At 39.5% G+C, this 12,308-nt stretch overlaps 1 protein-coding gene across 7 annotated transcripts in view; it reads left to right on the forward strand.

The window, feature by feature from the left end:
- The window catches only part of CADPS (calcium dependent secretion activator), a 476,998-nt gene that overhangs the window by 370,485 nt on the left and 94,205 nt on the right, over positions 1-12,308 (forward strand). For 4 of the 7 annotated variants that reach the window (XM_034997161.1, XM_034997163.1, XM_034997166.1 and 1 more), the window contains one exon: positions 5,948-6,054. In XM_034997161.1, coding sequence (XP_034853052.1) covers positions 5,948-6,054 — 107 coding nt within the window. Of the gene's footprint in view, positions 1-1,308; positions 1,318-5,947; positions 6,055-7,089; positions 7,099-11,531; positions 11,553-12,308 lie in introns of all 7 variants that reach the window. The other 3 variants (XM_034997162.1, XM_034997160.1, XM_034997165.1) reach the window with 3 other exon arrangements.

The raw sequence follows: 12,308 nt of genomic DNA on the forward strand, positions 1-12,308 counted from the left end.
GATGAATTGCATGTCTACCCCCTCAGCAAGAGTGTGGGCACATGACCTAATACAGTGGAAGAAAAAATCAAGAGACATTTTGGGGATAGAATGGATAGGCCATGCCACCCATGGCCTTATAGGGAAGAGAAAGATGGCTACCAGGAAAATAGTAGAGAAAACAACCCATGATTCATCCACATCTTTATTACCATATACTTTATACTGTGCTAGAGATGAAATCTTCTGAAAGGGAGTGATGAAGATGCAAGGCATCAAGTGTATATAATGGATAACCTCACTGAAGAAATTATGCTGAATTATGCTCCATGGACCCATCATTTTAGAGAGGCAGGGTACTCTGGAAAGCAGGTCGTGGCAATCTACTTAGCTTTCTATTCCTACTCTAGCTCTTGCCCCCCACCCCCCCCACCACCACCACTCCCAAATTGTAGCAAAGTGCTACAGGCTAGTTATTTCCAGTGATAGCATAATACTAACACTGTCATCTTCAGCAACACATCAATAGATTGGAAGTTGGTGGTAAGTGGGCTTTCCATCAACCATATCCATCTCTCATATGATATTTCAGGGACTGGCAATTCCCTCGCTGGAAGCAGAGATGGTCAGGTTATTTAAGGGCTAATTGGAGTGTCTCTCACTCCTGGATGCTTCTCTTCCTTGGCTTAGCTGAGCATGTAGAGGAATTCTCTTTTTGTTTTTCTGCAGTCACATTTAACTCTCTCTTTGGAAGCCAAGCAGATTTAATTGTGTAAACATGAGCAATGGTAATTGGGTAAATGAAGTTGGAAACCAAGGTATGATGTTTTTGTTTTGCTCTGCGAGGAAAAAAAATAGGGAGCGTGTTTTTCTATGGTGGCAAACCTCACTGTCAGAATTCTGGACAGGCAGTTGGCAGGAGGGAATCCCTTTACGAATTTTCATCAAGACCCACTGAGCTGAAATATGTATCGGCTGCCTCATGGGTGGGTTCTGGATCAGCCCGGGGACATTTCATTGTTTTATAAACCACCAGGTCAAGTGTTTCTCTACACAGGCTCAGCTATCTGGGTAAGAAGTTGCCATGAGAATTGCATGCTCAGGTAACACACATTCACTGAAAGAGCCATGAAGATGTGTTACCAGAGATGCACCTAACTTTCAGTACAGCTGTAAGTGGAAAACCAGATTTTAACAAATATATTAAAATATGGAGTACTTTTTTATAAAGGATCAGTAGTTGCCGTCCTCTAAATAGCTTTAATTCAACACTGATTTTTCCAAATTCTACTTAGGCACAGTATTTTCCAAACAAAAGATTTAAATAAGAGGAGACTGGTAAATATTTTTTTTAGTCCTGCATTCAAAACACTGAGGTGGTCCCACAAGCAAAAGACCTCATCAACTTTTTCTTTCAATAGATGGTTTTACCAGAATATTATATTTAGCCTTATTTCTTATATTTTTATCAATGTTGCTAGAATTCCATTTCCTATAAGCCTGCAGTAAAATTCATTTTCCCAGCTGAAAATTCAAGCAAACCAAGAAGCAAACTTGGCAATGTAGTATGTCCCCCCTCACCATACAGATTGCTTTATAAATGAGGAACTATTAAAAAGGACCAGGTCTAAGGTTAATGAGACACTCATTAAAGAGAGAGAATTGTAGAAGCTGATAGTGCTCTGTGTGTGTATTGAAGGAGAGGCTATTGTTATAGGATGTTTGCTGTGCTGTTATCGTAAACCACATGACAGATGGGTCAAGTGCTGATTACAGTATTCTAACATTTGGAATAGCAAGTAACATATTTGATAAGCTGGCAAGTTTTTATATATGATTCAACCCACAATATAAAAGCCACGAGAATTTCAAATTGAAAATAATTAAATGAGCTGGAAACAATCAGATACCACACATTTTTCCCCAAAATGACAGATTTTGACATGTTGAAATTCCACAAAGGGAGCAAGAATATTCCCTAGATCACTTGAACTAATAATGGCCCTTCATCTGCTTTTGTAAAGCAATTAATTCCTGCCTTCTCACAGTGTTGGAGAGAACAGTAAACGTTTTTAGGCACCTTAGGCTTTACAGAGATCTGTCCACGCACTGTTTTATTTGCTCTTATCATCAGCCCCGCAAGGTATGTAAAGAAAGATACTAATATTCTCGCTTCATAGCTGAGGAACCGGAAGCACAGAGAGGTTTAAGGAGAAGGTGGAAGGTTACATGAGAAAGTTAAGTAGCGTATTGAGGGTGAGAAGCCAGATCTTCAAGCTATGAATCCGTCAAGTCTGATCACTGGGAAGAGGAAGCAGCTATTCACATAGAGGCGTTCTTCATTGAACAAAAGTGTATCTTCTTTCTGTCAATGATGCTGCCATCATCATTCATGTGTATCCATCTGGAGAAAGGCATCCAGTGTTTGCGTTCAGCCTCTGAGTGTCTCGGTAGGGTAGTATGGGTGACGCTGGTAAGAGTCCCGTCCCTTGTCACACAATGTCACACCTCTGTAATACTGCAGTAACTCCAGGAAAGCAGCAGTCCTCCGTCTGTGTTCTATCATTGTTGCTTGTTTGGTTTTTCTTTTCAGACTTTATCATCTTCCTGGTCACCTTTGTGAAAGTCACGTTGTCTCTTTCCTTTTTTTACTGTCTCTCCTCACCTCCCTGAGCAGCTCCCCCGCCACCTCCTGGGCCTCCTCCACCCACCCAAAAGCAGACCAGCATGTTATATCGGAGGCTCAAAGGCATGCCTAGGCCACAACCAAGTACTGTAAACTTCTACCATTACTTTATTCAGCAGCTTTTTAGTTTAGTTTGCTTTTCTGTTCATTTTTCTTCTTGAAATTTTGTTTCGGTTTGGAACACTAAGCTGAGGCTCAGGCTCTCAAGTTTGACACTGTAGGTTTTGAGACAGTCGAAAGAGAGCATTTATTTCCAAATGTCCACATTTTTTTGTCTAGCTATGTCTGACATATGCAACATTTTCAAATCTCAATGTCAGCACAAAATAACATTGTTGTTGCATAACATTTTGCATGACGATTTTTTTTATATGTTATGAGCTTCAGTTCTGTTGTATGAAATGTTTACTAAGTATATGGTAGTTACAGCTCCCCTTCTTCAGTGCTCCAGCTAGTACAAGATTGGGTGATAGTGATGTTGCAATCCATTTCAAGACAGCAGAAGTGACAAAAAAAAAAAATCATGTCTAAGCACAAATTTCTTCTTGACCTCTGATGGGGGGGGCGGGGGGAGGGAGGACGTGCTAGAGGATTTTGCACAATATTTTCTTTAAAGACAACATCTTAGAGAAGTTGTTTTTAGCACCATTTTTGCCACTTAGCTAGTCAGTTAGATATGCAAATGAAGAAGAAAACAGCGTCATGTCTCAATAAAGTGGCTTGATCTATAGATAATGGTATTGCAGCTAATTAATGGTAAATGGAAGTCTGCTACGTGGGTTAATTGGAAGATCAAGCATCCTAGATTAAAGGATCCTAAACTTGCTTATTTTAATGGTTGCATGTTAAAGTAAACTTGCAAAAGGTTTTATTAAACATACTGTTTGTATATATACATCAGGCATACACATATCTGTGTACATGTGCTCACACTTAGAATGGTTGCATGCACATGTACACTTTATGTGTATCTACCAATATATATTGTAGTCAGTCTAAGAGTACTGCATATCAAAACAAATCTTCAGGTGGTCCTAGCTTAAGCATCTTGGATTTCTCCAAACATAAAAATCATTCACGGTCTTTAAATGAAAATACATAAAAATATTGGTGGGAATTACTTCATGTCTATATCATATGTCATGTACAGCTAGAACTCCCCTAGATTTGGTGAGTATTCCATGCAAAGGACAATGTTCTCGCCTCATAGCAAGAATGTTCTTTATTCTCAAAGCAAGAGATTTCAAAGATGTGCCCCAAGTGGGATTTCCTGCAGATTTGTATTAATGTGCAGGCTTGTCTGGTTACTAGAAAATGTATGTAAGTGTGTGATGTGTGTATGTGGGTGTATGTGTCGAATGGGTAATAAGCATAGGATGAGGAATTTGCAAATTGATGGGTAAATGTGAATACCAACTAATAAAAAATAGTAGCTTATGCATATTTACTATCAAAATGCAAATACCTCATTCTACACATATTACTCAAACATATATACACAGTATGTTTGTAGAAATGCCTGAAAGTCTACTGATGAAATTATGATAGCCCATTTATGAAACTATACACAGGCCAGGTGCCCCAAAAGCGTAGAAGTCAATCTTGTCACTCATTCTCTCTCCACATATTTATTGCTCCGGACCAGGCAATGAGCTATCAACCCTAAACTCGGCACATTTCCTTCCTCTGAGTGTTGGATATTCCCCACCTGATCTGTATATTTATGTTCCCCGCCGCTCCCCCCTTCATGCCCTAACCATATCCAGCCACATTTCCACCTGTACACAGTAGAGACAAGGGAGGGATCCATCGGCCTGAATCCAGAAAGCCCACTTTCACACCAGTCATTGGACCTTGTTGGACTGAAATTTTCAGTACTTTGACAATCTTACCCAACCCCATTTACCATTCTTAGTTTCCATTGGCTGAGACACTCTTTTTGCATAGTGCTTCACTGAATTTGTTTTTCATTATTAAATCCCAGATTACTAATCATCTGACATGTTCATCACCTGTCTAACAAATGTACAAAAGAAAATTATATGGCTCTCTTAAATTTCTTTTGTAAATCAGCAGTCACCCATGACTTTGTTTAAACCCCACCCACCCCAAGACAACAACACCACAAACAACAACAAAACCTTCTTGTCAAGTATTGAATATTTCCTTTAGCTAGGAAAATCCTGAAGCCAAGATATATCTGCTTTAGATGAAGAGATAAAAATAAGTTTTGGCAGTCTTTTTGTGCACATATATACCTGCCCATGGACTCACACTAACAGATCCTTATTGCCATTACACTCTATGTGTTCCAAAGGACTCTGAGGCTTCAAAGTTTGAAGGTTTCAACATGAAATAGAAGATCCCCTGTGAGTACAGACTGGTTAAATTGAAGCAATTTCATTGGCCAAGAAAATCTTTGTATTTTAAATATTACTGTTTTTCCCCAGGAGAAAAGTTTTTAATTTTTGGTAACATAATGACCTTACCAAACATTCATGAATTCAGCTCTACAAAAGATTCAGCATCAACCAGGTCAAGTTTGTGGCTATCAACACTATCAAAACTAAAAACAAAGAAACAGTTTTGAGTACATTGTTGCCACCCGCCTGATAAAATTTCAGTTGCACCAACAGGTGGCACAAACTCCCACCAGTTCATCCTGTAATCCACCCCCAACACCCTTTTAATGATTCTATCCTGCCTTCTACCTAATGGCCCAGGAATGTCTCTTAACTTTCAGTCTCCTCCCTGGACAACTTAAAACAGCCAGACCTTTGATTCTGTTTGTTCAAAATGAACATTCCAGTACCTGTTAAACGTGCAGACCTGTAATGAAAAACAATGCTGTATTATCAAATGTTCGGGGATAAATGCAGGAAACAAATGTCACAGCAATCAAGAGTAAGCTTCCCACTTCAGGTAGCATGAACGCAGTCTAGAGGGTGATCTAAGATAGTACATTTATGCTGTCTTTAAAGAACATGTGTACAAAATGTCACTAAATTTGAAATGGGCTGTCATAAACTTAAGGTAGCTTAATATGCAAATTCGAAGCTGGAGCACTGCTTTTTCTTAATATGTATTCTGAGGACGATGGTGATAATAACAAAATGGCTTTATGGTTTGCTCACTACTAATTACGTGGCACTTAACATCTGCATGAAACTTTAAAAAAAAATTGGTAACTATTTGACATTTCTTATCCACTAGTTCGTTCTAACGGCCACAAAACTAGCCTGAGGCTTTCGCTGAATTTTAACACAAATTCTTGTACTACAGAAAATGTAGGCCGGTTAATCACTCCTGCCAAAAAGCTGGAAGACACAATCCGCCTTGCTGAGCTAGTCATTGAGGTTCTCCAACAGAATGAGGAGCACCACGCAGAGGTGAGCAGGCATGGCGGGAAAATGTCTTTTTGGGTGTCCCTTAGCTGGAAAGTGCAGAACTGATCCTACCAGCGACATGAACAAGGTTCCTTAACACCCATTTTCTTTTAACTGGCCTTGCAAACAGAAGGAAAGGGGAAGTGTTGCAAGGAGAAGCCTTTGGAAGGTTGTGTAAAACAAGCAAAAAGTGGTTACATGTTGTCCATTTCAGCTTAAGTTTTCAGATGTTTTAGCAAGAAGCAGAAGAGGTGAGTATATTTTAAAGATAATTTATTCAAGTAGCATATGGTTATTGTCCAGAACACACAATATACTTTTTGGTCTTCTGTGGTTGTCGTTGTTGCTACCACTGTTGTTTTTATTTATTTTATTTGGTGTGTGGATCACAGGCCATGTTTTTGAATTTATCTCTGTAATTTACTCTCTGCTTGCACTAGAGTCTTCATTTGTTAATCTCGGATGACCTAGGTTGCTAAACACAGTGACGGAAGCAAATTATTCTGTGTTGTTCAACCTGTCAATTCGCCAACATACATCTAATAGATAGATACAGCATTCTGTCTTTTCTTTTTTTTTTTACGAACCACTGTCAAAAATGATCATTTTGATAATCATTGTAAACTAAGGGATTTCAAGGCTAACTAAATCCCAAACCTGTAGGGACTTAAACAACACAACCCTTAAAAAAAAAAAAAAGATTCCAAGATTCCATTATGGTCAAACTATTTCATCAGCTCTTGTTTCAAAACTGAGATTTAAAATCATTGCTCTTAAAATAACCTTTTTGAAAATTGCACTAATTTTCACTCTTCCTCTCCAGTTAATTCTACAGCTAAAGGGGAAACAAGGCTTTCCATAAAAGTAATTTCTCAAGCACTTAAAATGATCATTCCCATGATAAATGAAAATTGACAGTATAGTTAAATAATATATAATACACCATAAATCCAACCGTCCCGACTAATGCCTGATTGCATATTTAAATTTCCTCCCTGTTTTTCTACTGTTCCACTCAATCATGGCTGATCGTGGCAGGGGAAAGAGGTATGTGACTAAACCGAATGAGCCAGCCACCTGCTGTCATAGTCTGTGCATGCCCTTCCAGTACCATGTCTTCTACTGGGACTTTTCCTGGGTGCTCCTGCTTTCTAACACTGACCCAAGGAATGTAACAGCAACTTCCAGTGGACTGCTTGTGAAATGGTGGCCCTCCACGGCAGGGTAAATGTGGGGGTTCTCTTGTGCGTGCATGAAGCGATTGATATACCTAACAACGACGGCAGTTACATCCCGACACGCGCCTCCCACCTGCCTGGATTCTGTCCTTAGCCTGTCTCAGTTTCCTATGTCCGTCTGTACTTCCCTTTCTCACAGCAGATGAGTACCAACCGTAGTAACCCGTAGCTGGCCAGAGTGATACTAATCTTCCTCTACGACTGTCTGTATGTGAACCATATATACAGTATTTATATATAGAGAGAGTGCCAAAGAATCATGATTTCCCCGAAAATCCTCATAAGAATGGGGTGAAGACCCCTTGAGGTGAGTGTAACTATCTCCAAAGCACCCAGCAGTACACGGTCAGGAATGAGAAGGGCCAAATCAACACCCTCCAAACATGGAAACCCTAGGACATGCCTCCAGACATATAAAATTAAGTTGGGCTAGAATTTTTTTTTATTCCATCCTCTAGGACATCCTTTTCAGATTGGGGGCCCTTCAGGCTTAAGTGACGGTAAGTATGTTCTTTCTGGGTGCCCACCAGATCATCTCCAGAGGCCCTACCCTGATCAGGACGTTGAGGCTTTTCCCACGATGTTGAACGAAATCTACACATTTCTGAAGACATGGATACGAAGAAGATCATTTTCCTCAGTCACAGCTGTGTTGCTGTGCTTTTAAGTAAAAGAAGAAAAATGACACATGCTTGATTTGTAATCACATTATTCTCTGAGGCTGCTACAGGCTAAGGAAGGATGGATATTTTCCATACCTCCAAAGAGGTACCAAAGGGAAGTTGATATTCCAAAGAAGATTTTTTCTTTTTTTTTTTTTTTTAAGATTTTTATTTATTTATTTGATAGAGAGAGACACAGTGAGAGAGGGAACACAAGCAGGGGGAGTGGGAGAGGGGGAAGCAGGCTTCCCACTGAGCAGGGACCCTGATGCGGGGCTCGATCCCAGGACCCTGGAATCATGACCTGAGCTGAAGGCAGACGCTTAACAACTGAGCCATCCAGGCGCCCCGATATTTTTTTTTTCTTTTCCAAAAAGCACTTCTTTCAGTAAGTGCTAATCATCATCCTAAACTGCCCTAATAACCATCATCATAAAAATATTTTAATCTTACACAGTCAAAAGCCATTCAGGGTAAATACATAGAGTAGAAATAAATTCAATTCCATTTTCATTTGTTAACTTGGGGAGTTACAACTAAAAACTTCAGCATACTTTGGAATATGAAGACTCGGTTTGGTTTTAGATAAATGTACAAGATTATTTCCTGAACTAATAATTTCATCCAATCACAAAAATTTCAATCAGCAATCAAAAACTACCTATCTGCTGAGCACTGAGGCTACGACCTCAGTGCTTTTTGGAAGGACAAGGAGACATAAGGTAGTCTTAGCCTTCAAACGGTACAGTGCAGATTGGCCAATAGCTTGGGTTCTGTGCCAGAGAAGCTTGAGTTTTAATTCCAGCTTTACCTCCTCATTGCTCTGTGATCTCAACCTGGTTACTTAACCTGTCTAGTCCTGTAAATGGGAGGTAACAATAGAATCTACCTCAGATGGTCGTTGTTGGGATGGAAAGCGACATTAAGCAAAGCATCTGGTGTTTTGCCTGGCATATAGTAAGTTCTCAACAAAGCTTGGCTGTTATATTATTAAGGACAAATTGCTAAAGAAGCAAAATATATGAATATGTGATCATGAAAAGGACAAAACCTATGTGGAAAGTACCAACTGAGTGGTACAGACAGAATATGTTGAGAGAAGAATAGGCTCATTGCAAGGCGGATTGGTCCAGAAAGTTAGCACCCTTTGTTCTTAGCATTCACTTACAGCTTGCACTCACGTGGAAAGCTCTTAAAAATGGCTGATGCCACGGTCTCGCCCCAGCTCAATTAATCAGAATCTCATGGGGAGGGACCGACTATCAGTAATTTTTAAAAGCTGCCCATCTGATTTCAGGGGATACCTGGGTCAAGAAAAGCCCCTGGGCTATGGTTAAAGAAGTGGAATTTGCCCTGGTACAATTAAGATGAGGTTTTGCTACCCAGAGAATGAATTATGAAGATTTTTTTCCACTGACCAGTACTCAACTGTATATTCTGAGTGCTCAATGAACTCTAGAAAATCACTCAATCCTGAGCATGGATCTTGGCTATAGATCCATGCTGTTCGGTGGCACCGCACAAATGAAATTGACAAGTAGACTTGCCTCCCCCACCAAGAAAACAATAATCCTTAGAACCATGTTTAATTCCAGTACAAAGTAATTAAATGCTCCAAGAGAAAACATGCTCATCAGCTAGAAATGCATCACACATACGCCCAGGCATGATACAGTAGCAGTTCTCTTATTTACCTCTTAATTTCAGCTTAATTCTGCTCTCAGAGCCGAAAAAGTTATTCACACACACGCGCGCACGCACACAAATTATGCCTTCATGTATCATTGCTCCACCTTCCCAATCTCTCTCTCTATGTATACGTATGTATATGTATATATGTATTGTGGTATACAGAGGGGTACATATATACATGTAGTTTGTGTACAAAATATACAATGTGTTCAGTGTGGTGGACTGTATTCCTAAAGCATACATCTTTGCCTTTAAATAATGAAACACACCAGGTAAGTGTTTAGAAGCCAAAGTACATCTCCCTATTGTCTTCGGAAAAGATTTCCAAAGACTTTAGATGCCTACAAACTTTGAGTTAACTCATGTACAAAAATAGCATTCACCTGTATGAGCAAGCATAAAATAAATATAGTTGTTGGGTCTGGATGTTTTGTTTGTTTTGTTTTGTTTTAATTTTAAAGCTTGCCTTGCCCCAACCCAGTCACACAGATTCTGTTCATTTGATTGAAATTATGATAATGGCTTTTTGGTGTTTTTGTTTGTTTGTTTGTTTGTTTGTTTTACCATTGCCAGAATCTTTTTCTCCTTCTCAGAGAGTCAGGTTTGATGATGAAGTTCTGGAGGAATGACCTTGGGTGTACAGAAATAGATTTGGTCTTCATTTCTCCTACAACTACTATATTTAAATTATCTTCATTCTAGAATCCTAAGTTTCTCTGCCAGACTTCAAAAGTAATAATTCACATCAGAGTAGTCATTGTTCTTTGTAGGGCTGTCTGTCTACATGATGATTAATGCAACAACTATAGGTAATTGTTCAATTGTTTTAAATTCCAGTGAAGGACTAAGTTCTCGATAGATAGTAGAAGTGGGTGCTTCTTAGGGCCTCTGGTTTGCAACTTTTAAATAAACGTGGTAAGAACCAGGTATGAGGTTGGGCTAAGACATTTTTAATTTCAGGCATTTAGGATTGGTTTTTTGTTCTGTGTTTTGTTTTTGCTTTTTTCCTATCATCCTAGAGCAAAATCGTGTCTGGGAAGGCAACTCAGTCTCCCTAGTAACGTTTACTTGGACTCACCCTGAAGATGTAAAATTAATCAAATAACTAAAGAATGAGTACCAGCCAACATTTGGTGTGCCTTTGTGGATTTTGCAAATATCCTGCATCAGGATTGATGAGAGTCATCCCCCCATATAGGGTTGGGGGTGGGAGTGGGACTCCAGCAAGTTCCAATATTTAGAAAGTCTCTGCCTAAAAGACAGGTGGCTGGAAGAGCTCTGGGAGTGGAGTGGAGGATTTCTTCCTCTGCCGGATTTAGTCAGGTAGTCAGGGGAGCTAGCCCCAAGCCCCAGGGCTCTCACACCGAGTTAGTAAAACTACAATAAAACCTCATCGATTCAGACACAAATGCTTGTGACAATTCAACTGCAGATGCAGCTCTTATAATTTTTCTTAAGTAGAATGTTTGACGTGATCTCAACTCTCTCTGGAAATTCTAAAGGCTCGCTCATAAATTTCATATCAGGACCTCTGAAGTTAAAATTTCTGTCTCTTTGACATCACTTTATAGGTCAATTTGTCTACAATTATTAGAATTTTTTTTTAAATTTCTACATTTATGATACATCGATATGGTAACCAGCAAATACCTTTTACTTTGGTGCCCAATTATAGACTGCATTTGAAAGCAGTGAAATGATACCTCTTTTTAGAAAACCCCGTAAGTTAGCTTTTTTGCTGACAGATGAGCATTTCTCTTCTCTCATTCTCTGAATCAGTGAGGTTTTACTGTAAATTAAAATGGAAACAGCAGGTGTCTATTTCCAGCCAAGCTGACCTTGCAGAATGGTCCATGACTTGATTTTTTCCATTTAATTTGCACACCAGCCACATGTTGATAAAGGAGAAGTAAGTAAAATGAAATCTCATGAAAGAAGAGAGGTGGACCCCTATTCTGCCTCCTAGTGGCTGTTAGAATATCCCCAAATAACTAATAAATCACACAAGAGCTTGGCCATTGAACAAACTCTTTCATTTATGGAATTATTTCCATAATCATCTTTCATGTTTCCAAATGCCTTCCCATCTTTTTTTCGGTGAATGCTCCGGAAAGTGTTTCCAATGTAAATACTTTACGGCATTGGGTGGGGAGGTGGGGGACAAGCAGGGGCTGGCAATTTGTTTTTGTTTCTCTGCTCTCTTTGAAATCAGTAAAAAAAGGGGGGGGCCTGTTGACACCGTCACTCATTCTGCATGCTCCCTGCCAGAAATGATTAGTCACCATGCATGCATGCCTTTGAATGGCATTCACATCTGGCCCAGTCCGATGTGAATGTTGCCCCTGAGACCCTGCACAATGATTTCCAAGGACCCACGTGCATGAAAATGAGTTACTTCACTGATATTTTTTGGTTTTCAATGTACATATGTGTCCAACCCCCAGAAAAGTAAGTCCTAATCTTACTGTTTCCTAGCTTACACCTGATCTTTCCTAGAGACAGGATGCAAAACCAGAGGCTCCCCGCTTAAAGAGATTTTGACTCAAACGTTTGGTGACCTGGTATGAAATAGGAGTAACATGACCAATGCATAGAGAAATATGAGTTGCTGAGCTTGTATGAGACCATAGACAATGAAGCCCAGATATGTAGATATAAGTGAACC

The sequence above is a fragment of the Mirounga leonina genome, unplaced genomic scaffold (assembly GCF_011800145.1).
Source record: "Mirounga leonina isolate KUSES-001 unplaced genomic scaffold, KU_Mleo_1.0 Mir_94, whole genome shotgun sequence".
Lineage (NCBI taxonomy): Eukaryota > Metazoa > Chordata > Mammalia > Carnivora > Phocidae > Mirounga > Mirounga leonina.